Here is a 27,952-nt window from a genome sequence, read left to right on the forward strand (position 1 = left end):
ATCACCTGACCCTGTTTCCACTCTTTATATGCTTCCTTTTTAAGTGTGGATTTTGTTAGGTTCACCTGTGCAGGCTTCCTCCCACATCCTGCACATCGGGATAAACCGTTCATGAAACTGGAGGTGGTGATCCTTGAAAATCAAGCAGCTCACTTTCCTACTCATATGTACAGTGTGCATGCAGTGTGTGTGATTTTGGCTTCTACTGTCATACAGACTGGAATTCTACATCTTCCCAACCCCTCGATGAATCACCTATGGATCTAGAATCAGCCTCTGTCTTCTTTTTTTCCTGTTTGGTCTGCTGGCCTCCTGTGTTTGGCAACTACACACTCACTCAGCTGTGGGAGAAGAGGTGGCAGGGAGGTCTTTCACTGTGCTGCATGTCTCCAAAGTTGGAAGGCTGGCAAATTGGCTTCAATCGTTTCATGCATATGGTTTAGACACAAATCTTCCTTTTGCTCAATGAGTGCTCTGCCTGATGACTGATACTCAAAAGATCAACTGCTGTGGTCTTGACCGTTTCTAATTTGTTCAGCTTTGCTGGACTTACGGGCAGTTCTCAGTGGAGCTCTGAGGAAGTAATATTTAGTAATATCCCTGGAGAGGACATTTCTGAGCACAGATGGGTAAGTAGAGTACTCAATTTTAGGAGTTTCATACTAAAAAAAGAATGACTGGTGTATTTAGGAATCTACAATCCTGGTAAACAAGCAGGTGGGATTACTGCCTGGAGTTTAAGAGAAGTGTCTAGACCTCATTTCTGGGAAAGATTTAGGTGGGCTGGAATCCCATTAATTATTTCTTGATTTTAATTTTTTTTTCTATATTAATAAAATTAAGCTTTTTTTCTCAAGCAGAGGGAAGTAAAGGGGGATCAGAATATGATGAGAAATATGCAGTTGTCTTTTTGTAATTCTTTCTTACAGATTGGAAAGAGTGAACATGTGAGTCTTTCCTAGTTTAAAGAACCAGGGGCTCATGCAAAATGGTGTATGCTATCTTCCAGCTTTCCACTGCAAAATATAAATTAGAAGAGTAGCTGTTAAAATTCTACTGCAGGAACTGATAGCATTAGTACTCCTGCTAGCAAGATGGATGTATTGCATCCTGGAATCTCCGTTCTGCAAATCTGGATTGAATCACTAGGGGACAACAGTGAAAGGATAGACAGATCTGGGAAGCTGTTGCCAGAACAGCTTAGCATTTTGCATGTTGTTTGTTTTGAATACATCCATGAGGATGAAATTTGTCATATCATCAGGCTCTGAATACCACAATAAATAGTAGTCACATTAAACTAGACTCCCAAAATGAAGGGAAGTTATGAATACTCATTCATCTTCTAATGTCCTGTCATCTGAAAAAAAGGTAAAACATTTGTCAGTGAAGGTATTCCAGAAAAAAAAATCTCATTCTAGAGTTAAAATAAAGATATGTGAACGAAGAACCACTCTAGGACATTTAAGACAGTAAAACTCACAAGAAATAGGCGAAGTTGTGGTATAAAGCTGGCTTTTATGAACGCCTAGAGGAAACATCCATTTGACTAAGAGGAGGTAATGCATTTAAAGCGTACAAACAACCATTCCCCCAAAAGTCTGTCAGTGTGGTCCTCACCAGCTGGCTCCCAATGCCTCTTGCACATCACAGCATGACCCTCAGCCTTTTTGCTCAGCAGGGCCATAAGTCTGTGTTCTCACGTGCGACTTTTTAACAACTAGGATCATGGGCAAAGTAATCCCCAATCCACTTGCACAAGATTCTCTAAACTTAAACAAGGACATAAATCAGCTGCTTCATGAAGCTGCCCACACTGTAGAATCCCTGTGAAAGCCTCCATCCTCTACTGCTTTGTAGACCTCAGTAAATCTCAGTGCTTCCCAGCAGACTGCTCAGAGGTATAAAGCAGCTTTCATAAGCCCTTGCCGACTCTAGGTATACATTCACTGGTAGGGATTCTTTCCCCTTTAAAATTCAAAAGAGTAACTTGGGATGTCTTTTGACTACATTATTTTTAACCTGACAGTGCTCCATTCTGACATGCTATCCCTTTCCTCCTCTTTCCCCATGAAAACTGAGGCAAGTGTGTTTTTCTTATCAGTTCTTAGCATGGCTGTTCCTGTATGGTAAATTTCTAATGATTTTCTTTCTTCAGTTGCTTTAAAGAGTTAAACGTAGACTTTTCACATTGCAGCATTTTAACACCTATTGGCCTTTAATAGATTTAGTTTGTATATGATGAACTACATGTGTATTTAACAAAAATATAAGCCAAAAGGGTAGAAGAGTAGAGGCCAAAAAAGAAAGTGTAGGCACAGAGCAGTAACAATAACGGAAGAGGACGAGGGGAATGCAGAGTCAGGTATCAGATTAATTGGGGACCGGGCTGGTTGCCAAATACTGCATTAGTGAGTATTGCTCACAGATTTCCCTTTCACTCTTTTCTTGGCTGATTGAAGTGGTCACCCATCAGGTATCTGAATCCAACCCATGCTATCAAAGCAGCTTCTATTCCTGCCGTTCTTTACGGAAAAAAAGTGCCTCTAGCTCTCCCATGTCCATGAAACAACACTGTACCTTCTTGCAGCAGCCAAAATTTGATGGGCCAGTGGGCAGTTTCATCAGATGATGTGGAAATAAATTAAGCACTCAAAGGAAAAATAATATTGATATTTTTCATTCTGCCTGATAATTAAGATCAGAATACTTAGGTATTGTTCTTAGGGGCAGTCTGGCCTGGACCCAGGACATAGCCACCATTTAATGCTTTTAAAAAGAATATTTTGTTCCAGAAATTTGGATTAGTATATTTTAATCAGACATTTTAGTATGCTGCTCAGTAAATGTCGTTTTGGGGAACTTAGAATAGGAGAATTTCGAAGAAAGATGAGCAGTTATATAAAATATGAAAGAACCTAGATTCCGTGAACAGGTATGTATGTGCACACACATGTAGGTGGACACAAGTCATATTACTAAGTGTGTTTAACTGAGAATTGAAACTTTCTCTGAAATGCTACACACTAAATTCTGCAGCTTCAAGCTACTTTAGGAGAATGAGAAAGTAAAATTTCTCAGAAAGAGATTCTGTCAAGCTGAGTGAAAAACCACCATGCATCGATAGTGGGACATAGGACAAAAGGAGAGATTCAGCAGCAGATGCCCCCATGCCTCCCAGTCTTGCATAAAAGATATTGCTAGTGGTGTTGCATAAGTCAAAGTTTGTTGGAAGTACAAATAGCACAGAGTTTCTTGTTACCAGCTGGATTAAAAGTGACTAAGTAAACTCAGAAAGCATAGAGGAACCACAATAGTCAAGTAGCAGATGGAGATTCAGTCTTTTTCACAATCCATTTCAAGCTGTTCCAGCATAATTCCCTTCCTTCTGGAAACCCTATCAGTCCTTCGCTCTTGTTCAAAATGTTAGCTGTTCATGGTTAGCCCTTCTTCTGTAAACTAACTTTTTTTTTTGGAGAGGATACAGTAGCACATGGCTTTAGAGCTGCAGTAGTAACTAACTACAGTACCTGCCTCGCTGTGATTTTGAAATTGCTTCTCTGGTGTTTCCGAACATCAATAATGTGTCAGATGTCAGAATTTGTCATATTGTTTATGACTTTCTGATTTGGTAGGTGGGAGGAAAGCCTGACTTTGGTTTTGGTTTGGTGTTTTTTTGGTGTTTTCAAAATTATTTTTTATTATGTGTTACTTTATAGCAATTCCCCAGAGTTTTCTCCTTCCTCAGTTTTCTTCCCTGTAGAATGGGCTTTGGAATAAATAATTATCTTTTAGTTTGGTGTCAACCCCAGGAGAATAAAGATGTGCTGGCTTCTTTGAGGTAAGTGGAAAACAGGCACATGAATTTACATTGCCCCTTCTGAATGAAAAACCAGCTTATTCCCTGAATAAAAGAAGGTACAAGTTTAATTTGGGCTACAAAATTAGAAATAAATTAATTCTAAATCCAATTAACCTTGGCTGGTTTTATTCTCTCCCTGTTTGTTCTTTAGGTATGAACAACCTAAGTGTGATAACGGTGCCAGAGCTCACCCAACCAAAACAAAGGATTTGTACAAAGGACGCCAGCTTCAAGGTCAGTGAAATAGATAAATTTGGTTTCATGCATTCCAATGCTTTGTTTATTCACTGCAATAAATTAGAAAGCAATTTCTTAGCCTATATCAAAACAATGTATCATTTAGATATCACTATATTGATTTGCCACTGACTGAAGTCTTTGACTTTGGAACAATGTACGTAAATATAGGTCTTTGGATGTTGTCAGAGAAAGTAAGGCTCATTTTCTCAGTAGTTTAAAGGCAGTCACATTTACTTACTGGAATTATTCCTTGCTGTTGTCATACCAGAGAAGTCAGCAAATATGTCCAGAATAACTTGGCCCATACTTCATAATTCTTGTTCTAGCAAAATCCATGGGAAATTGGCCTCTATCTTAAAATCAGTCTAAAAAATGTGTCATCTACTTACTTTTTTCCAAGACTACCCTTGTCAGTTTACCTCAGAATAATATTATTTTATTCTTCTCTGTTGTAGGAACAAACCTTGGTGTTTATTAGATTTTTCATTTGTTCACACTTTTTATAAGCACATGAGAGATCTTATCTCTGGATAGTTGAGCTACACAGAAGTCAGTAGACTTGCTTCATTTTTGAAATGGCCTTTTAATATGTTTGAATAACTTGAGGTGTAGCAGGTTTAGTGATATTGCACGTTATGAGGGAATTATGAATCACTGTCAGCTGTTGTAAAGAACGAGAAACAAGCAAATAATGTGGGCAGATTTTTTGTGTCATGAAAAACATTTCAGTTTGGCCACCCAGAGAAACATCTAGACAATAATTCTGAACTAAAGATACCCATCAGTGTTGAAATGCATATTGCATGAAGCACACATTGATAATCTCTGCCATTAAACAAATTTAATTACAAGGTATAATAAAAAAAAGAAGAAATATGAATGATATGTTATTATACCATATACAATTATATGTTGTGTTCTACATAGAAAGAAGTCAATCATAGGATTAATTGTAAGCTGTCCAATTACTGTGGCTGTAAAAATGGCAAGTGTGACCCAAAACCATACCTAGCTAGGTATGATGGGACAAACAGAAACAGGACAGACAAGGCAGACAAGGAAACGTTCATGCCATTTTAGATAGCACTATTATTTTTTTCTGGATTTTATCTATAATCGTGGGTACAATTCTGGTCATCTGTGTTCAGGAAAATGGATACACAGGAGAAGTTAGCTAGCACTAATGTATCAGGGAAAGCAGCCACTTTCCAAGAGAAGGCAGCTAGCATTTGCTTCATTTAGACAAACACGATGAAGTCCAGAGGCGATACTATTCCTCTGAGACCATGAGGAAGAGAAACTGGTTTCCTCTGTGACAATTTTGGCACAAGAAAAACAGATATGAACTACCCTGAATGAATTTCACCTGAGAGCTGTAAAGTGGTTTCCAACTATTAAAGCAGCGAGGCAACAGCCTTCTAGTAATGGGGCAGAAAATCTGGTTAGTTTTTTAGGTAGATCTTGATTACTTTATGAAAGAGACAGTGGGAGACAGGGTCGAATGAGTGAGGTACTCACTCTGCGTTATGGCTTATCACTTAAGAAACTGAACATGTATGTATATTAAGAGATTAAAAGCTGATTTATGCTAAAAATTCACCTTGGAGCATGAATTTCACAGCTCTTACGAAATTGCCTCCATTTCTCTTCCTTCACAAAAATGGGATGGAGCATGCCTGACTTGCAGTTTTGCTGTTTAGCTGCTCACAGAGTTCAGCAAGAACCATATGTGCCACATAAATCCTCAGATATGTGAAACGTAGTGGCAAATACACATCTGTTGACAGTCAGATTGATGATGTTTATCCATCATTTCGTCAGTCAGTACTTGCTTACTGAAGTTAGTTACTGCTGTTGTAACTTCAGGGAAGTTAGCAGGTATTTCAGGGATAATTTGGGAAATATTTTGGACCTTATTGCGGCCTTTCAATACTTAAAGGGGGCTTATAAGAAAGATGGAGACAGACTTTTTAGTAGGGCCTGTAGCAATAGGACAAGGGGGTAACGGTTTTAAACTGAAAGATTCAGACTAGATATAAGGAAGAGATTTTTTACAATGAGGGTGGTGAAACACTGGCACAGGTTGCCCAGAGAGGTGGTGGATGCCCCATCCCTGGAAACATTCAAGGTCAGGTTGGCCGGGGCTCTGAGCAACCTGATCTAGTTGAAGATGTCCCTGCCCACGGTAGGGGGTTGGACTAGATGACCTTTAAAGGTCCCTTCCAACCCAAAATGTTCTAAGATATTTTACAATCCTTACTCCATGGAAACCAGTGGAAAGTTGGCCATCTTCAACAATTTATTCAAACAGCACTTGCATAGTTACAGACTTGGATAATTACTTGATTTCATGTGTGTTTTTTCTGAGTGAAAAGAACTTGCCCTCAGAAGAGAGTATAGCAGAGCAGAAGCGGAAGAAACAAGTTTTGCACTAAAAGATATCACTTGCTGGTCACTCCTACCTTTTCCTAAAAATTTTGAAGAAGCATTTGCTAGCTGGAATCTTAAAGGGAGGATGGGGAGGTGAAGGGTTTTAAGCTTTCACACATCTATTTCTCATCCAAACTGGTAGTGCTTTTATACAGTACAGTAATAAAGATTTATCCAAAGTCAAGATACTTTTCCAGTGAAACAGTTAACAAGCACTTTCCATGCTGTAAAATCCTACCTGATAAATTCATTTTCACTAGGTTAGGCAATGGTCTTTTGATTTTCTTTTTCTACTTTATGGTATTTTGCATTATGTGAGCTTTAGTCCAACAAACCACTGCAGCAATGTGAGCTCATAATTGTCATAAATTATTATGTATGACATGGATTTGCTCTCCCATCACTTACGTTGCTTAATCTTTGACTTCCAAATACTTTATATTATTTTAAAATAAGGCAAATACCAAAATTTCCTAACATTTCTTAAATGCTTATGGGTTAGCTAGAAAAACCTCCCTCTTCTACTCTGCAGCAGCATGGAATAAGTGCATGCCTATAGAAGTAACAGGGGGAAGAGGTTACTTCACAGTTGCAGTTGTGTTAAGGTGTTTATTTTTCTTTCTGTCTCTTAAGGCTTTCTCTTTTCTATTAAATGCCCAAGTCCTCAACTGGCAAATTTCTCTCTTATCATACAAACACTACATGAAGTAAAAATTAATTGAGTTTGCTTTAGATAGTTTTTTGGAAAAAGGAGGTTGAAATAGGATCTTGCACAGGTGTGGCTAGTTGTTAACAAGTAACATGTAAAATTGCACAAATGGCTAATACTAATCAACTTTTTAGTAGAAATGAACCGCTGTTACTCAAAGTTTCCCTATTGTAAGCAGTGTTGCAAAGGCATGTTTGCATTTGTGTTGTCTAAATTTAAATACAGCATCTGATTGCCGAGTGGTGCCAGGACTGTATAAAAAATGTAGGTTGTGTACTTACTTTCAAGGAATAATACATTTTTGAAAGGATGTGTTTGCTTGATTTGCAGCTTATACCCACAAAAATGCAGTAGCCCTGGGTGAAACCACTGTGACTGCCTGACATGTAAAACCAGGATGATTTGAAAACAATTACTTTACTACCATGGATGATCTTAAATAGGATAAAAGCCACTAGTACATCCTCAGGTGGATTAAATTGGCATAGTTCTGAAGCTACGCTGATTTATACCACCTGAAAATTTGAACCCATTACATGTTGAGCCAAATATTTTTAGCAATAATTTGCAAATAAATCAAGATGCAGTTTTTGGCAAACACTGATATCTTGTTAAGGCAAAATTGTAGAAGGTAAGGGCCCCTTGGAGTCTATGCCAAAATTCCCACTGATTTAAACTGAGCTAAGAATATATCCTCACATCTTAAGGGTAACTTAATATAAAGCATCTGAAATTGAAGGCTAATCTAATGTTTGTAAGAACGATCCAAGCCACCTGTATCTGTTAGATTGGGCTGGAAGTTATATAATAATAATTCTTCCCATTAGATTTCTAGGCCTTTTTTTAAAGCCAAAGCATTTTTCTGAGGTTACTTGTGGTTTTGATCCCTCTCAGAAACTAGTTATTCCGAGATAATGAAAATGAACCCAAAAAGGAGTCTAGAGAATGTCACATACTGGGGAAACAGAAGGATTTTTTACTTTTCTCACGGTCAGAGTTTTCAAACGTTCCTATTTTGACCTTCTGTTCTCCTCTGTGTTATAAAGTAAAATGGAAGCCCTGTGATGAACCGACATGTTCTGTAAAGAGTCGAATGTCTTATTTCAGACTTTTGGATAACTGGTGTGTTAAACAGAAATTCAGTTTTCTACACAATCTGGTCAAGAGCATTTAAAAGGGTATAACATGAAGGCTAGTTAAGCTAAACCTGTAGTACGATGGAATGAGGTGTAGGTGTCCCTGTATTTTCCTAAAATCATGAGTGGTAATAGGTCAAATTCAGCCAAGCTGAAGAAATAACAGTTCCTGGAACTGCATTTTTTAAGGGTGGGTCTATGGGTGAAGGTATTTTCAAGCATTATGTGTATCTACTAGTTTTTAATAATCAGTAAAATATTTTTCAGCACGTACACTCAATAGATGTATATTTATTTATAAATTATATAGATGTACTACTGTACTAATATATTAAGTACATTTTAAAACATACCCAAATATAGAAATTGAAAAATGATGAAATAAAGATGAAATAAACACAATTTTAATTTTAAATTTTATTTTATTTATTAATAGTACAAAAATATTTTCTTCCTGCATTCCAATTGATTGTCTTGTGTCCCCCCTGGGGTACATGCACCCCACTTTGGAGACCAGTGCCTTAGACAATGTATAAGCTACCTGTTATGTATAAGCCCTGTTCATAAAGCTAGTCTTGTCTCTGGTCTAAGCAACCTGGAAGAAAGGGACTTGGATATGTAAGAGAGCAAGACATGATAGCATATTGAGATAGTGCCAGACCACTCAGCTATTCTTACTTAACCTGGGAATTTGTCTGTTTTTCCTGTGATATAATTTTCATTACAAGACCTGAAATTTGAAAAGTAAGTGGAAAAATTTGAAAAGTATTATGGGAAATGTAATTTTGCTCACACAACATTCTTTAATTAGAAGTACCCTTATCTTTTGTGCAGGGGAAAAAAAAAAAAAAGAGAAATCTAAATGAGTAAAAGGCACACAAGCTTGAGAGAGGGACACAATGTCAAGCTGGATTTTGAGACTTTACTGGGTTTCTATGTTTTTGTGGCTTTAAGTCAGACCATTAATTTTGTTTTCATTTCATTTTGGTTTGTTTAAGTTTCTCCTTTTCTTTAACACAGTATGTTTTATGAAGTTCCTATAGTTGTGATGCTTCCTCTCATACAAAAGGACAATTTGGGAGGGGAAACTGTAGTATGGAAATGACAGTGCCTTGTAAACTGTAACAGTAACAAAATCTACTGACTTGGGTGAATGTTCAGATTCAGTAAGTCCATCTACTAAAGGTCCTGAAAGTCTCCCTTTTCTATTTTTTCAAAATAACATAGCTCTTCACTGCTGAATATTTCCTTTTCCTGAGATGCTGATCTCAATTAACCCAGCTGGAATCCAGTAGAATGCATCAATTGCATTGAAGTTACTGTAGATTTCTACTTGTGAAATAAGATCAGCATTTCACTCTTATTTTTGTCCTTCCTGGCAATCCTGCAGCTCTCTGAAAAGCCTCACTTCAGATGCTTCTCATTACAATTTTTGATCCTAGAGCATTTATCCAAAAAGATGAGTATTTTGGGGTTTTGATAGCACTGAGTTAATAAGCATCCGAAAGGTTTCCATTTTTAATGTCTAGGGTTTATTCAGTGATACAAGAAGGATCCAAATTAGAAAAACTGGCATCTTTGCTCAGCCTCTATGAGGCAGATTTTGAATTCTCAGTTTGGACAAGAGTGTAGACCACTGCTCCCTCCTCCCCGCAACCCAAAACCAAAAACCAGTGCTTTCCATCCAGGGCCTAAGCTCTGCTGATCACTGTGTTGGTACTGTGATGGTCTACAGTTTAAGTCAAGCTAAGAATGTTAAAATATTACTTAATTGAAATGTCTTGATGCATGTCCCTTGTATAGTCAATCAGCTTACTTAATAACAAAAAAAATCCCTTAAAACTCTTCCTTAAATATGGTTGTGTTGAACTACAGGTTGTTTTCTGATTTCACAGCCTACTAGTGACTCTGTTCTCAGCTATTGTTTTGTCCTGTGGATCTTCATAAGCTTAGTTTAACCTTGGCATTCAAGCAGTTAATATTTTTTCTTGAAAATTGTGCATGAGAGCTGTTTAACTCATTTGTTTCATTCACATTTGTGTTACTTAAGAGAAACAAAAGTATTCTAACTGCCCAATTTTCTTCCTGTTGTAATGGCTTTATTTATTGTGTTTCTGATGGAATAATCCAGCATTGACCCTGAACAGTTTATATTTTGTGGAGTAAAACTCATGATTTAAGTTATGGGCGAATTATGTGTGGAAAAGTACAGTTTGCTTTTGGCTGTTGGCAGTGCATCTTCTTTTTCCAAAGTTAAAGAGAAATAATCAGAAACGCTCAAACCATGATGATGCAACACCCGCAGCCAAACAGCCATCATATAAAGAGTCTTACTTCAAAGGCATCTTTAAAAAAAAGAAAGTGATAGAGGCTTAACTGCTTTTCCTTTTGAGGTATGTTCCATTATACTTTTACAGTTGCTCCGCTTTTGACCATGAGCACATCAGATTTCATAAGGTGCCAGACTATTTCTCAGCTAAAATGCTGAGGTACCACCACTGATCTACCTCATCTTGCTTCTTCATTTTCTCTGTGTAGTCCAGTATTGGCACCAAGTAGAAAATAATCTTACCTTACTACACATTCTTAAATGTTTGAATGACTAAAACTTTGCTTGTTTTTAAAGGTATCAGTTAAGTAATTGAGTATTTCTGATCATAATGCAGATTATATACATATGCCTGCCTTCGCATGAGCTTCGAATTGTTAGGTCAGTTGGCATGTAACTTTCTCCACTGAGCTGTGATTTAAAAGGATTATATTTTTATGATGTAACCAGCTTTTTGGCTGCATGAGCTAATATTTAAAATATCCGTTTCTGCTATTGAATCTTAAAGTTCCGAGGTGTCAACCAACCATTGGAAGTTGCTGGCTGTTTTGAATGAGCCTGTAACTATTGTCCTGATTTATTTACCAAGAGATACTTGGAAAAAGGGCTCTGTATGGAGCAGACCTGCCTAGTTAAGTGTATTGTACTGATTTATTTACCAAGAGATACTTGGAAAAAGGGCTCTGTATGGAGCAGACCTGCCTAGTTAAGTGTTTGAACTATGACCAGGAAATGTTGGTGCAAAGCCAGTGTGAACCCTTATGGCAGCGATGGCAGAACTGAATAGCTGCGTGGCAAGGATGAAGGAGGAGGCCTGCCTGGAGCCTGGCAGGGCCTGCAGGGAGGACAGGAGAGGTGAGGCTCAACAGCGAGGTGCAGAGGGGTGCTGGAGGGCCAGGCTTGCTCCTCATCAGCCCTGTAGTGCTGGGGGAGGCTGAGGAATGGCTGCTTCCCCTTCCAAAGCAGTAGCTATCTCCTCTAATGTATGGGGCTGCAGTAGGAAGCCTGACTTTCCAGCCCTCTGCTGTCCTGAGCAGCTGGATGCCTTTCCAATACCGTAGGCCTCATATAGGTTAGTGACAGCTCAGTGAAGGGTCCTTTCCACGTTATGTCCACTACAATTATCCTGTGCTGGCAGCCTGAGACAGAGGCGGTGGGGGATGCTGACCGGGCGAAGATGTGGTTGTCAAAGAGGAGATCTGCATGTCTGCAGTGCAGTAAGGTTAATGCAACGCCAGCGCGCTTGGTGAATGGGAAGAGGGGTGCACGCAGCAGACAGGCTGGTACCGCAAGCACTGGCTCAGTCAGAGTTCTCACACTGTAACACAAAAGCTTATTTGAGTACTGAGTAGTGGTGGCCTGGGGAGGATGTTGGGCTAAGGCAGTACCTCTCACAACTACGTAGGTCTACTGGTCAAAACTCCATATGAAGAGGGAGGTCTGCAGCCGTAAGTCCTGAGGCCACTACTATGGCTTCAGCAGCTGAACCTCCGAAGAGGACTCTGTCTCTTTAACCTACAACAGTTTGCTTGGGCCTTTGGCTTCAGTAGCTTCAATATTATTACCCTATTGTCTGGCTACATGATTATATCGTAGTCTCCCAGCGGGCAGTTTTGCTCCAGAGGAAGGAAGGCCTGCAAGTTATTTTTCAAGGCTCTGCAGATTACATTTATTTCCTGCACACCCTCTTCTGTCCATCTCCCCATCCTGTCTTTAATTACTAATGGTCTGGCCACAGTTCTTCGTATTGCTTTATTTTTGCCTCAATTTGTAGTCATTTCTTAACAAAACAATATCTTCCCCCCAACCTAAAGCAGAAATATTAATATCTGAAACAAAAAAAATGCTCAAGCACATAACCTAAGAGCTGCTGTAACTTCCAGTTATATGTGAATTTGTCTAAAAAAATTACAGTGAAAGCATTTGAGCTACTAGTAAAGTGCCAGTGAAAGACACAGCTGTGTCACAGCTAGCAAAAGAGAAAAGCTGGCTAATTAAAGGTGATGCTACTGGCTCAGCAATAGCATTTCATTCATTGCTCTATTTAATATTAACCTATAATTTAATGTTTATTTTAAAGGGCTATATTAGGACTAATAAACACTGACTTCATTTGCTTCTCAGCATTAAAAAAAATGCTGGAGGCTATGCCAAAGAACATAAATTCTGTTTCTCACCTCACTTGTTGCTGTCCTCCCTTTCCAGCCAAATCCCTTGTTAAGTAGAGCAGCCTTGCCTGCTGTGCTGCTCTGTGCCATGGGGTCCTGCTCTCAGTGGGAGCAGTGGGACACCCCCAGGGGACACATGCCCAGAAAGGGAGAACGTTCTCCTGTGTCTGGCTGGCTTCCTGGGAGGTTGTCGCCCAGCAGCTGTACAGTCACTGTCTCTGCACCAGCACTCTCCGAATGCGTTTCTGATTGTGTTTTTTGCCTTCTGGGCCAAAGAATGATTAAGTGAGAGAATGCTTTCCCCCAGAAATGCCTTTTCTAAGTCCGAGTGGACATCAGAAAAGTTCTACTGACCCTCATGAAGCTGTGTTGGTTTACTCATTGATGATGTAAATATGTAGACAAATGCTGCCCCCTGCACTTGGTGATTTTGCCATTGATTCTGATAAAGATGGACCCTTTTCTTCCATCTTTACTAGGGAAATGATTATTTTGGAGTGAATGTATATATACATACATAAATATATATATAAAAATACACATGCATAAAAAATATTTGTTTTCCCCTCAGTGAGAAGTAATAAACTAAGTGAAAGCTGTTCTGCCATAAAACTTCAGTAAAGCTGAAAAAAGACATTTCAGAAAGATATTTTAATTCCTACCTTTAATTTATCTATATTTATCTTTATATTTATCTATATCTTTTTATCTATATCTACATTTAATCCATAATTTAATACATATGGTATTCTAAATCCAACAATGAAAAAGCTCTGGTTGAACAGATTTGTTTTTCTTTTTCTTTTAAAAAACAGAGCAGCATCATGGATAACAATCTCATTATCATGTGTATTAACTCATGGAGCTGATTTAGAGAGGTTTAATATTTTTTTTGGTCTTTTACTGAAAAGTTTCTAACCGCTCTATAAATCTGTGCTTATGTTTAGCAGTTCCCTACCTCCACATGGTGTAATTTTGCTTGGATATCTCTGAACTGCTTATAGCAAGGAGCACACCCATCAACAATGATCAAAACAGTGAACTTCCTACCTAAAAGCAAATGTGGTCTTGCAAGACAGTGAAAGTTTGGACAGACTTTGTAATGCCATGGCAGATTAGCCTGTAACAAGAAGATGTAATACACAGCCCTCCTGGATGAAACTCAGAGTGCATTACTAGTCAAACCACACTCGGCAGAGTAGGAAAATCTATCATAGGCTTGTAGTCATCACACCAAAGAGGGGGGAAAAAATCCACAAGGCATTCATTCTTACCCATTCAAGCAAATGGTCATTTTTGTAATATCTAAAGGTACAATAGAGATTTTGATACATAAATATTCAGTGAGTTCAGATCATTATGCTAGAATTATGTCTGTGTGTCCCATTGGTATCTGTTTTAGATTGAATCTCTTTCTGGAAGTGCCTGTCTCCATTGACTGTAGAGGAAGCAAGTATGACTAACATCAGTAGTTGAATATATTTTGATAGCTCAAGTTAAATGACGTCATTGACACCTTACCTGAACAGATCACGAAAATGAACAGCTGTGGTATTCCACAAACAGTGAGATACAGCCTGGCTTTGTCTCTGCTGTGGTCAATGGTATTCAGCTAAGACTGGGTCACACAGCAACATTTTTTCTTGCACTGTTCCACTCTGAATTGCTTTTAACAGGGAAGTAAGTCTGACAATACTAATAGGGCATGAAAGCATCTATTTGAAAAATGGCATTTTTTCAGATACTCCTTTGTCTCACTTAAGATAAGTATTTGGAATATTACCTACACTGTGGATATTGGGTCAGGGGGAGGGGGAGAGGAATGACTAATGGCTCCCTGAAACCGGTTTAGTCTAGTGAAATCTTAAATTTCATTCTCCTTAAGCTATCACTCCATGTAGACTGCTCAGCCCTGCTTACTGACGACAAGCCCCAGCCTCTGTGCATGGACTAATATTCTGTAATTCAAGAGATTTCTGTTGGTCAGCGTTCAGCTGCTCAAAAGCACGTAGCATTGAGCCCTCCCTGGGGATAAAGAGAGATGCTCTAGAATTGAGAGCTGAGAGCCCTTCTTTTCTACTGAACATTATATTTACTCTCCTTTTATCTTTATTCTTTTTTTCTAATACCAAAAAGATGAAGAAGGAAGTAAATTTATGTGAAATGTTTTGATGCAGAGATTAGCCTAATCAAGAAATCCGAAAGAAAGTGCAAAACGGTGCATGTTAAACAGCTTTGTTTCTTTTAGCAAGGGCTCTGCGGAAAATCTATGTAAGTATTAAGAAAATCAGGATACTTACTGTCTTTTAAAAGAAGTCTGAAGTTCGCAGTGAAAATACTTCAGACCCTTTTAAAACAGCTGCTTGTAATTACATGACTATAGATACTGAGGTACTGTCTGTGCCCAGGATAAAATCCTAGCAAAAGCAGTGTGAAACTTTGATCACATTGGAACCTAAAAAGGATTAAAATATTTGCCCTCATTGAACGAACTTTGACGCTGTATTCCTAAAGCTACTAAGCTTCAAGAAATACATTTAAAAAATCTTGAAATAATTTCTGGTACAGTGAAGACGTGGGAGAGGTATCTCATAATAACTTGGGGCAACTGGATTGCAGTTCTTGGGTGAGGAGTAGAAAAAGCAACACAAGAAGAGGGGAAGATTGATGTAGAATAAACTCAGTGTTTTCTGCCAGAATGCCTGCAATCATTATCATCTCACAATCTGAAAGATGGCAGGAAAAACTCATATGACTGGACGGAAAAGGCAAAAACTTTTTAGTCTGCCAGGGCTGTAATCACAATGAAGAATGACACCTGAACCTTATCATGACAGTGAGTGGGAGTCGCATAATAAGATACTATTTCCTCTAAGACGCATGGTATGGGGCTTCTCCTTTTCCATCTGATAGAGTAAAAACTGAATAAAAACATGCCATTGATTTGTAAAGCTGTTCCCTGCAAAATGGATATCTTGCTTTGTTGTGTTTTCATACTTGCATACAAGTTCTCCTTGATTACCTGTCAAAAACAGCTCTCATATTTAATCTGTGGACAGGGAAAAATAAATATTTTCATTTCTGAATGAATGTGTATCTGCAGCTGTATTTTGAAGAGGGAACAACAATGGTTTGGCATTTATTCTTTGCATTTAGTCACCTGGAGAAGTGTTCCAGTTTTCAAATAAAATGAGCACTTAGTTTCCAGTCAGTTCAGTGGGATTTTCGTTTCCCAGCAACTTTGAAAATGCCCTGTACTGATAATAAACCACCCTAGTAATTTTGTGTTTTGTATCAATCAGTGACTTTTTGAAATCCAGGCAGAGTTATGAGATTAGGGCTTGTGAAACATTAAGCCAGTGCAACACTTCCCACTTCCTAACATTTTGAGTAAGTTAATGTATAATACAGAAATAACATCAGTTTTGGCTGATGAGTAATGACTGAAAGTGTCAAGCAATGAGTTTAGCTCACTTGTCCAGGAAAATGAACAAGACGTAGTCAAAATTGTTGATAGTCTGATCTCACATCAGTAGGTATATTTTTCTGAAGAAAATACTTTGATTTTAGGCTGCTGCATTAATCTTTCTGTTCACTTACTTTTGAGAAAAAGGCCGTCTCTGACAATCAGAGAGTATATTCAATGCTCACGTTTTCTAGATACTAGCATGGCTTACCTGAGAAGACCAGTGGAACTCATCACCAGTGTAAGAGGCAAAATCAGTGTTGCATGATCTCACTGAGGTTGGTTTTATTTTAGAAAGTAAAATATCAGTATTAAGCAGAGTTTCCAGCTGAGGGTCAAAGGTAATGCCAGGTTATGCCCTCCTACTCATGCAGGATCAAAGACATGATTGACTATACATGCTATGTCTTGGTAAGGAAGTGCTGCAACCTTGGCGCAGCCACAGATAGAGGACGGCATACCTGCTACTATTAATATGGAGAACCTGGGACAAGAGATGAGCTTGGGAAGTCTCCGTGCTTAGTATAGTTAATTGTTTGTATCACAATAGTTTATAGTTGTATAGTCTGGGATCCCAGTGTTCTGGGCATTGTGCAAACACAGAATAACAAGATGATGCCTGGAAAATTTGCAGTCTAGCTGATTGTAAAGCCACTTGGACAATGGGTGGACAGATGCCATCAACTGAAGAGGCAGTGAAAGTTCCTGCCAATTCCTCAAAGTGCTTCAGTCTGCCAACATGTGTCACCTCTGTTTCACACTGGCTGAGCTTAAGCCAGCTGGCTTTCCTCCAGGTCCCTTTTTGCATCAGGTATTTAGACAGCAGAGAATGCATTTCTCTGGGCTCAGTGAAGAGATGTAGAACAAATATTGTTGTTCACAAAGATGACAGCGTATACAAGACTATCTCAGTGGTTTTCAAATACATCATGTTATTCCTGGGGTTCAATACAACTTGTAGGCCTCCACAACTGAGAGCCCTCGAGGAGGAAATGAAATTACTCCATACAAACATCTGGGAATTCTTTCAAAGGATCCAGAATGCTTCACAAGATTCAGAAATTTGCTTCTCTGTAACTCAGCAGGAGTGCTACTGTTCATAGATTCCTGATGTTAGCATATGGCAAAAATCCATGAATAATTTTGGGAAACAAATTATTCACAAATTTTGCCCTTTATGCTTGTGAAGTTCTTGAATTTGTTTGCTATCTAGAAATGTCTTCTGGTAAAGCCTCTTGCTCTGTAAGTCATCCACAAGCAATTCATTGTAAATACTCCTAAAATACAATTCATGACCTGCTGAACCCTGATCCTGCAAACACTTACCCACATTCTTCTTGTGATTAGTTCCATTAAAATCAAAGGAACCTTCACATGTGGTTGTAAAGTTAAGCCCAGGCATAAGTGTTTGTAGGACAAAAGTTTAGGTTGGTTCCATAACCCTTGATATTGTATGTGCTATGTAATCTCTGATTGCTAAAGGAGATGCAGGCACTCAGAAACTGTGGAAAGTCAGGATTTTTCAGTCCCAGCGTACTACTCCTATTCCCTTACTGGACAGTTACAGAATCCATCCTTACGAGTCTGAATTTTGGGTTCTTTGAGTGCATAATCCAGATTTGCTGGTAGTGATCCAGCTTGAAATTAGCTTTGGAACACAGTTAAATGCAAAGCAGAGGTTATTGAATCAAATTCATTTAAGAATCAGAGTGAATAGTCATCAGCATTTTTTATGACTTATTCATCACTACAGACCCTTCTGTGCTGTGAACTTTATAATGGGGAAAAGTACCGATAAGCAAAGCGTTCCTAGGTTTTGTAGCCATCCACAGTTATAACAAAAAATGCTTACTAGAGCTGGGCAGATTTGTTCACAGAAAATAGACTTGGAGTTTGAAAAATTTAACTGGGTCTCTGAAGAGAAAAGCAAAATCTAGGCATATCTATTGACTGGCATATTCAACTATGTAGTTAGCTGTATTATATCTACTATATATCTGGTGGTGAAAAGAATATACTGCATTTTGGATTTAAGACATAAATTGCATTCGGCATTCAGTTCTGCAGTCTCACTTGCCGTTATTCCTATGTGTCTGTCATTTTCAACATTTCAAGCAGGAAGGCATCATAAAAAGCTCCGTTAGTTGTGTGTGTATGTATGTGTATATGTGTGCATCTAAATAATCACCAGTGACTAAAAAGAGTTACTCCTTCATGTATGCTGGAGATTTCCATCCCCTTAATTTCAGTTCAGAGAAGTAATATTTAAATGGTCATGAAACAAGACCTCTGAACCACTGAAAAGAGAAGATTCCTGGTTTTCCATTAAGATATGTAGCACATATTTCCACCCTTGGAAATTTTTCAATATATCTGGTACTTGATCCATTAGGTTTTGAATACAGAAAGTCAATTTTAAGTTATTTAGAGAAGTATTTTATTAGGTAGAATTTTCATCTCCCTCTGAGATCTGTATAGCTGAATTCACAGTATCAAAGAAAGAGCTAGAAGGATACAAAAAATGTTCTTAATAAAATGTTTTAAAACTCTCTAAAATATTTATGCAAGAGAGTTTTGGGATTCTTTTTTCCCCAAATAACATGTGCTTGTACAGGGTTTGTGAGGGTGCATTGGGGTATAGTTTCTACTGGTGTTTGTTTGGGGTGATGTGCTGTTGTAATTTCACCACGCAGGAATAACATGTTTCTGATTTATGCAGATTAAAAGCTTTTGTATGATAGCTTACATAGCCCTAAATTTAAATCTGTGTTTATACTAACATGCACATGTGTACACACAGAGATCCTCTTATGCCTCTCAACTCACCCTCCTATGAAGGGGTTTTAAGCAGGTTCTACTTATGAATATACAGAAGCCAGCTCAATAAAGAGTTTTCTCATGTATTGAATTGAACCGAACCCATTCTGTGAGCTGTATCCTATTTCTGCTGTTTGTAATGAACTGTTGTGACATGCTTTAGAGAAACAAATTACAATTTTCCTTAGCCTCACTCAAGTTGACTGTACTATTCAAGTCTAAGAAAACAGTGGTTTTGCTATCAGAATTTTAAAATTTGTTGTGTCATTTTATTAAGAATAAGAAAAATAAGTAAATACATAATTATGTCAAGACTTCCTTTAACATCGGTTGATATCATCCAGATAATTATATAGATGACTGCTTGAAAGTAGCTTTGTAATTGACTTAGTAAATAATAGTTTATTGGTATGCTTGGCAGCTCTAAAGAAGATTTTTATGTTATTTAATCTGTAAAACTATGGTTCAAATTCTGCTTCTGATTCATTGCTTTGAGTTGAAAATAATCTCACTGTAACCAGTTCTGTTAGGGCTTAAAGTGGTACAAATGATAACCAGGACAGTATACCTACTGATCCCTACAGAGAGCTCAGTATAAAGTAGAGAACTCTGATATTTTCATTAGTATTTTTTATTGCTTTTTATGTCACAGACGGGAAGAAATAAGTGTGGTTCAGTAGCAAGGGTTGTTAGAAGGTTTCAAGAAGTGTCAGTGTTACAATCTGGGTATCTCTCACAAATACTAACTTTTTCTGGAGAGTGATGCTGGGACCTGGAGCGTAGATGTCATGTCTTCTGCTCTCCAAACATGTGAGCGGAGGTTTGTTCCTCTGCTTCTGCTCTCCTGCTCTGGAGCGAGGCAGCTCAGACGCCAGACTCTGGAGGGACTGCGGGAGGTGAGGTTGGGGTGACACCAGCTGTGTACACCCCTGTGCGGAGGTGAGTTGGGACAATCAACTCCTTCCACATGTGGCAGAGGCCAGCTTGCTCAGGCATGAGTCTGGGCTGGGGGTGAGATGTGATGAATGAGACCTTTGTATCTTTTCCTGTCAGTGAGACCTAGCAGGGGTTTTGAACTATTCCCCTACCAGAAGTGGGACGAACTGCTCTGGCCAGCCCACCTTTCCTGTAGGCACATGTATGTGCCTGCATTGTTTGCCTAGAGGTTATTGCATGACACATTCCTCCGGGGGAGAAGAGTTACTCTATGCTGTGTTGGTGAGCTCAACAGCCTCAGGCGTTGTCGGGTTCACTGCACATACGATGTGACTCCTTGAGCATATCCACACTCTCCATTTATCAATGATTTCCATGCATCTTAAAGCTACTGAGTGGTAGGTTAACATGTACAGCACTAGAAATAGCCACATTTTTCACCCCTTTGTATCTGCTCTGCATACTTATCTTTCAGATTTCTCATGCAGACCTATTAACAAATTGGAGTCTACTTACGCATGAGAGAAAATTTAACTTTCCAGTCCTTACAACTGTGTCTCAACATCTTTTCTCTTAGAAAAGCAGGAAGATTGCTTCTGAAAGAATATGATTGATGCATCTTATGCTGTATATATATATCAAAGGACTACTTTCTGTATACAGTATGAGTTTTTTTCCCCTGGTAAGCCAGGACACTTAGTTAATTAAGAACTTTTGGTAAATATTCTCTCTTCCTCCTTAATCGTTTAGTGGAATCCAAGTTTTCCTGTCTGCTTGTGCAAAGCATACTTCAGCATAATTAGAACACCAGCTGGGCTGTAGAGGTTGGGATTATCTAAACTCTATAAACAGCACCTACAGAGAGTTCATGCTCTAGATGTCATTGACTTTGCCGTATCGATTTGAACCAAAGTCATGGATAAAAATAATTAATATTAGATATACAATCCCGATGTCAGATTTTGAAAGGAAGTATGTTTCTCTGACTGAACTTAGTCTGGTTCCTACTGAATCGAAGGAAACTGGTCTCTCATTAAAAAAATGACTTTGTTTCCTGAATTACTTTAATTTTTACTATTTTTTTCATGAAACTCCAATGCTTTCCTATTGCAGGCTGAGCTAAGTTTATTTTTTTGCAAACACTAAAATGCCAATCTGTTATGAGCTGTTTAAAATCATGTTCTCTGGTTTGACTGTCCACTTTCTTTGACACAACGCTGATTTCATCCTTTGTCTGCTGTGTTTCTTTTTCCCTTGTTCTTGCTTCTTGATTAAAAAAAATAAGGCAAACAGAGCCACAACATCTGTGTCTCACATGTTTACAAGCCCATTTCATTAATTCTATGAGATGTGCAGGATTTATATGTAGCATTTTGTTCACTAGATGTGTTTGTCAATAGGAAAAGTTTAATCCAATAGGGATTACAAAAAATCGCTCATTTGAAGTTCCTATAAAAAATTGATTTCTTAAGGATTTCTTAATTTCTTCTTATTTTGACCCCTGTATTAATAGGGTGCACAGTTCTCTTGGAGCCAAGCTCGTGGTTCAAGGGATGCATCACACAACCTTATTGCAAACTTGGCAACTGAATCAAGGGAAGAGATTAATGTGCAGTGCAGTGGCTGGACATGTAAGGTCCAGGAATCAGGCTTTACAGCTCCCTGTATGGCTCGGTAAAAGAGAAGGCACGCTGCTGTGGTGCTGGCATTTCCGATGTTTAGAAAAACAGGGCTCACTGTTCATCGTGAGTTGTTTTTACTTTTGAAGTTCATTAATTTCCCTGACATAGACAGGTGGCTTGGTGAAACTAGGGTTATTTGGGAAAGCAGGACTCTTCTGGGAGAGTAAAAACTGTATGGTTTATTCTACAGTGAAACCTTGTTTTGTCAAATTCCTCAGCTGCTTCAGCTTTAAGCTTGGAGACCTAGCTAAGCGTTCGGGTGAATGCTTTGTTGTTGCTAGCTCTCGTTCATATCTGGCTGTGGGGTATCTTGCGGGCAGGCTTCACCTGATAGTCGCTTCGTGTGGAAGGCTGGGGGGGAAGGAGGAATGTGAACAGATACACACTGCCCTGATTCTTTACAATCTGCTCAAGGAAAGTCGCCCTGGGAAGCAGGTCAGAAAACTCTGGTTTATGTGGGAGGAGAGGCATGCATTTCTTATCATAAAACTATTACCTGAATGAGTCTATTAAACCTGGACCCCTCGATCCAAATCAAACCTGGCCTTCTGGAGGGAGGGTGAAAAAACCCCCACATTAGACCCACTGGATCTTACACTAACTGTAATGTTATGCCATTGTCTTAATTCAGGAAGATATGGCTGATATACAGAAAGTATGCTCACTGTGGGGTACAGTGAATGTCTTCATGCTGAAGTTTTCCCTCCTACAATGAATTTCAGAAATTGTTCAACTGTGCACAAAGAGAAGGGTACCTTGTATGCCTTATATCTCAGATGGCACTCTCAAATGGGCCCGTTGTCAGTCCTAATACTGAGGAATACGTTTATTTTTTTGAAGTATTTATTTACAAATGTATTTTCTATTAAAGTAAGGATTCGTACCCTGTGCATAGGCTCAAGTCAAGTTTCGCCTCAGAGATTTGTTTTCTCTCTCAGTTGTTTAGCTTTAGCACTTTCCCTTAGTAACATTTGTAATTTGGAGACAAGTAGGCATTAATTGGGTTAATTTGCTTGAACCAAACCAAAATTTGAACTCCTTTCTTCAACAGCAAAAGATTCATTCCCCAACGCCTCTACCCCCCAGTTGCTTCTTTGTGATTTATCTCTGTTTACAGATAAAGCAGAACGCTGTAACACAGGACAGATAAAGTGAGGACATTCTATACTCATTATATTTTCAGTAGAGACTACAGATAAATGCCTGTCATAAAAGAAGAGCAATTTATTCTTAAAACGTGCTTTGATAGCTAGGCAGTTATATTCTTTTGCAGTGTTTCCTGGTAACCATTTCAAAACACATCAGCAGCGTTAGTGGAATCTCTCAAATACTTGAGAGATGAAAAGCGATCCTTTTCATGAAGAAAAAACAGAAGACAGAAAAACTAAAGGTCACTAAAAAATTATTGTAAAGCTTGAATTTGGAACTCCCATCTTCTCCCCTTCTCTTGATAGATGTTTCTATCTTTATACATCCATGAAATTTATAGATCATATTGATTCTGCTGCAGCAGATCACAGGCATCAGAACAACCCAAGATACACTTAATATTACAGACAATCCTAGGTGCTTTACTAAGTCATGTCATTAAGCATAAAGTTTGGTGATGTTTTTGAAGGTACTGTGTAAGAACCCCGAGTTCCCTTTCCATTTAAAATGTAGACAATTGAATGAAACCTTTTTCATGAAAAGAAAAAAGGCGACTGAAATGAAGCTTGTACTCTGTGTTGTGAATGGAAATATAACCATCGAATTGACATAGAACCACTGAACTACCCTATGCTTTTTGTTGCCCCTATGAAAGATCTTTCCTTTTTTTTTGCTCTTTCCCATGATGTCTGAATGTTTGATTCCCTCCAGCTCCCCTATTTTTTCCACTGTGCTCTGAATTCATCTTTATCCCACTGGAAGTTGTATTGTCTACTCTCTTTATGTCTCCTAAGTGAAACATTTATCTTGAATAATAGACAAGTTAAATACTCAATTTTAAATAGAATGGATTTAAAGTTAGAAAATAAAATCCAACAGACTTAACGAGTTCCTATATCAAACAACAGGCTTCTCTTGTGTATATGCACTGCTGAAAAAAAATTTAAACAGTGGCTTATAGTATGGCAGAATGATAAAGTGCTGCTTAAGCATCAGTTCCCACAACTCTGTTGTTTGGTAAGGCAGAAAGCCTTGAGTCCAAAACATGCAAGGCAAGAAACTTCTTTACTGAGAATTCGACTCTTCAGTGTGCAAAGTGCAGTGGCCTTCATCCAGCAAAGCACTGAAGTCCATGCTTTTCTTTAAGCTGATGAATTCATTTGATCTAGTGAGAGCACTCTCTTGACCTACTTGCCAGGCTTTTTGGAAGATGTTTGTTGCATTTCTCTACACCATGCAGGATTAACCCCTAAGTTAAAGAACATGCTGTCCAGTCTGACGCTATTGTTATGTTTCTGAAGAAAATGTTTTAATGTAGCAATAGAAGTGGTTTCTGACACTCTCTTTGTTCTGAAGAGTTTGCTCACAACAAAAGGAACCCTTCTGTGGACACACAATAGCGCGATGATTAGAGCACTCAGCTGAAGAGGAAAGGACCTAGGTTCAACTCCCTGATCCAAACCAGACAGAGCAGGGAATTGAACCTGACTCTCTAGTGTCAGAGATTAGGGTACTCCGCTGGGATAACAGCAAGCCAGGTTTCAACTCCCTGCTCTGTCTGGTTTGGATCAGGGAGTTGAACCTCAGTCTCCCCCATCTCAGCTGCGTGCCCTCATCACCAAGCTCTTTGGCCAAGATGGGATGGGTGTTTTGTTCTTAAAAAAACAAAAAAGGAAAAAAAAAAGCTCATTCTGCACCAGAGTAAAATCTAAATTACCCAATCCTGACACTTTCCACTGACGGAATTGTTTCCTGGCCAGGCCTAGAGAGAGAGCTACTTCGTGGTCGCATACCGAGTGCGCCAGAAGCAATAGGAAGATATAAAAACCCTCTGTCTCTGCAAATGCAGCTAAAGATGCAAAGAGATTCAGCCATGTTATCCACATGGCTTTGGCAGAAGCAGAGAAAACAAAACCACCAGAAGCCTAGTTATGTGAACGCCAGAGTTATCTCAGTGAACTACAGTTTTGTTTGGAGGAGAATGGGGGAAGAAGATTAATATTCTTTCAGTGTCGGTGCTGTCGGAGGTGTCTGTGTCAGAGCACAGGCTGTCCGTGTGAGTTCGTTTGAAACTTCAAGCAGCTTTTTTCCCCACTGGTTTCCATGCCTCTCTTCTCTCCCTTGGCTTTCTATCTGGTTCTCTCTAATTTCCATGCTTATCTCCTCCTTCCGCTACCCTTACCATATATTCATGTCCTTCTGCTTCCCACAAATAAATTGTTCTGGCTTAAGCTTTGGTCTTTGTGATGGCACACATAGTTGAACCCTGGTGCAAAACCCTCTGTGAATGTGCTTATATCAGTTGACAGAAATGGATGGGTTTTAACTGTTTATCTTGTCCTTGTAATCCACACCCACATATTGAATTTCTTAATCTAATCCCAGGCATTTTTAAAGGTTTAAGGATCTTTTTTCTCATTACCTTCTCTTTTGCCTTCTGATTTTAACCAGCAGTAGACCACCTATTGATTTTTGACAATCTAGCATGTGAACCCTTTTATAGCCATCTGCAGAGGGCTTAGTTTACTCTAGTCATATAAAGTTCGAGGACTGAATGTCTGTGGCTGTTGGAATTTGCAGTGTTGGGTATCTCCAAGTATGGAGCATGGACGTCTAATTCTGAATAAGAGTGCTTTACATTCATTCACTTGAGATGGAAAATAACCACTGTTTACTAAATCAACATTACAGTATACATATTTATACCAAAGAATTATTCACAGGAGAGTTAGAATGGAAATGTGGGGTGTATGAATTATAATCAGAGTCATTATTTCGGTTCCATTCACCAACAGGCAAGCACTGACTGTTGCAAAACGCATGGCTGGAAATCAGGTTATTATACATGCACAAGAGGTACTCAGTTTTGCTGTGTATGAGCATTTGGGATGCTACTGTTGTACATTCAGATTGTATTTTCCCCTACCCCCTGCAATGCCCAGGGCACAAAGATATAATGTAATGTCTTGTTTCCATCTCTCTCCATTTACGCAACAGCAGACAGCAAGATGCATGAGAACCCCCTTCATGTGTTGCTGTTGCTGTGTTATCAACAAATGAGATTTCATGGCCTGCTCCAGAAATAGGACACACACACTCCTATAATTGTGTACACATGCTCAGTCTTGCAGCAGTCCATGTCACGTCAGCCTGTGTATAAAATGGGGTCATGTTTTTTTGCAGACCAAGCCTGACTGCTGGAGGGGTATGATATCTGTTTCCTCTCAAGTCCCATGGTCAGTAAGCCTGAGATGGTTTTCACTTTTCAACAGCCTCTCTCCTCAGCCCTACCAGATATTACCTGTTAATACCAAGTGACTGACTCTGGGCAACGTGATTAGCATTAAACCCCACAACCTCTGCTGAAGTTGACAGGTTGGGCTTCTGAACAAATACAAGGAAATCCAGGCCTTGGCATGGCTGCAGGATATTCCTAGCTGGGTTCCCGACCAACTTCAGGACGTGCAGCACACAAGGGAAACAGCCCATACTGTACACAATGAAACTAGTATACAATGTAGTGGTCCAGTGAGGAAACCGTGCTCATAATCCATAATGGAGTGCTATCATTGGATCTCCATGCTGTAAAACAACCCAAGGCACTTGGTAATCAAACCACATGCTGTAAACTATTTTACATGAAGTCAGCTGCATTGCATCCTTCCTGGCAGACACTTTAGAACCATAATTACATTCATCTCCATCTTTAATTGTGCTTCTGTCATTGCAGGATCTTTGCTACCAAGCGCTATGTGTTCATTTCCTCAGTGCTTACCGTAAATTGCAAATTGAGGGTGGCATGATTAACTCTGAATTGCCCTGCTTTTTGTGGGATGAAGTCAAGCTCATCATTACTTGAACATTAGTTTAGTGTGGTTTAATGAGGTACACAGTATTATATTTGGCTTGGAAGATCCATTCCAAATAGAGGTCACTTTGCAAAGAAAGTTGGTTTGGAAACCTGCTGTAGCTGCAGACATCTCTCTCTGTCAACCCTGGAGAAGTGCACTGGGTAATGGTGAATTAGGAGTGGACCTTCATTTTTAAATTAAATGAATAGTGTCTAATTACTAAGGTCTGAGCCTTCAGCCTGTCATAGTATGCCCACTTCTTTCAGCAGGAACTAAGGGCGTTTCATTCTTGCATAATATCATACCTTGTAAATGTTTCATGCTGAGCAATTGTAAGGCTGTATTTATGCTTTTGTATTAGTCATTTTACAGCTTTTTTATTTAGCAAAGGATGAGCCGGTGAGATTTGAAATGGTATTTGCAGAGGAAATCTGTCACGTTTAATGTTATGTTTAATGAAAGTGTCCAGGAAGGTAACACAACTGCCAATCCCAAATTAAATACTACATAAAGAGAGTGATAGATTTTTGTGATGCCAGGTTTCCAAGGACTGGTTCATTCCATAGTGTTCAAGTAATGCTTTAGTGGTTCTTGCTGATTCTTGTTTCACTTCAGTTACTTCCAGAATTTCCATTTTATAAACCTCTTTTAATCACTGCTGTAAAAACTCATTCTGAGTTAAAATTCAGTATATAGTTAATGTTCCAAGAAATAGCCATGCCTGCCTCCCCTTATTCCCAGCTTCCCTCTGTGTTGGAAATCCAATTTCTAAGTCTTTCATTTGCCAGTTATGGGAGGGAGGGACAAAAAATAATCAGATAACATTGATGAAAATTTGTCTCCTAATTAAAATTCAGTACTTGTAGGTGTCTGTATAAGCAAAATAAAGCATGGCTAAAGATTCTGATACTTCACCTGACTGCTTGCAATATAGCAAGATCTTCTGCCTTCTTTCTGCTCCTCCCTTCCCCATCTCCTTTTCTATATCGTCCTACACTATCCAACAATCTGCTTTGTGCCCTTGTAGAATCATAGAATCATAGAATCATTAAGGTTGGAAAAGACCTCTAAGATCATTGAGTCCAACCATCAACCCAACACCACCATGCCCACTAAACCATGTCCCTGAGTGCTTCATCTACACGTCTTTTAAATACTTCCAGGGATGGTGACTCAA

General features: G+C 38.9%; 1 protein-coding gene across 1 annotated transcript in view; it reads left to right on the top strand.

The window, feature by feature from the left end:
* Nucleotides 1-27,952, top strand: part of SMOC2 (SPARC related modular calcium binding 2) — a 193,741-nt gene that overhangs the window by 149,497 nt on the left and 16,292 nt on the right. Inside the window, exon 9 of the mRNA XM_009281804.1 lies at nucleotides 4,014-4,096. Within this exon, the coding sequence (XP_009280079.1) occupies nucleotides 4,014-4,096 (83 nt within the window). The remainder of the gene's footprint in view (nucleotides 1-4,013; nucleotides 4,097-27,952) is intronic.

Source organism: Aptenodytes forsteri, unplaced genomic scaffold (assembly GCF_000699145.1).
Source record: "Aptenodytes forsteri isolate BGI_AS27 unplaced genomic scaffold, ASM69914v1 Scaffold132, whole genome shotgun sequence".
In the NCBI taxonomy this organism is placed as follows: Eukaryota; Metazoa; Chordata; class Aves; order Sphenisciformes; family Spheniscidae; genus Aptenodytes; species Aptenodytes forsteri.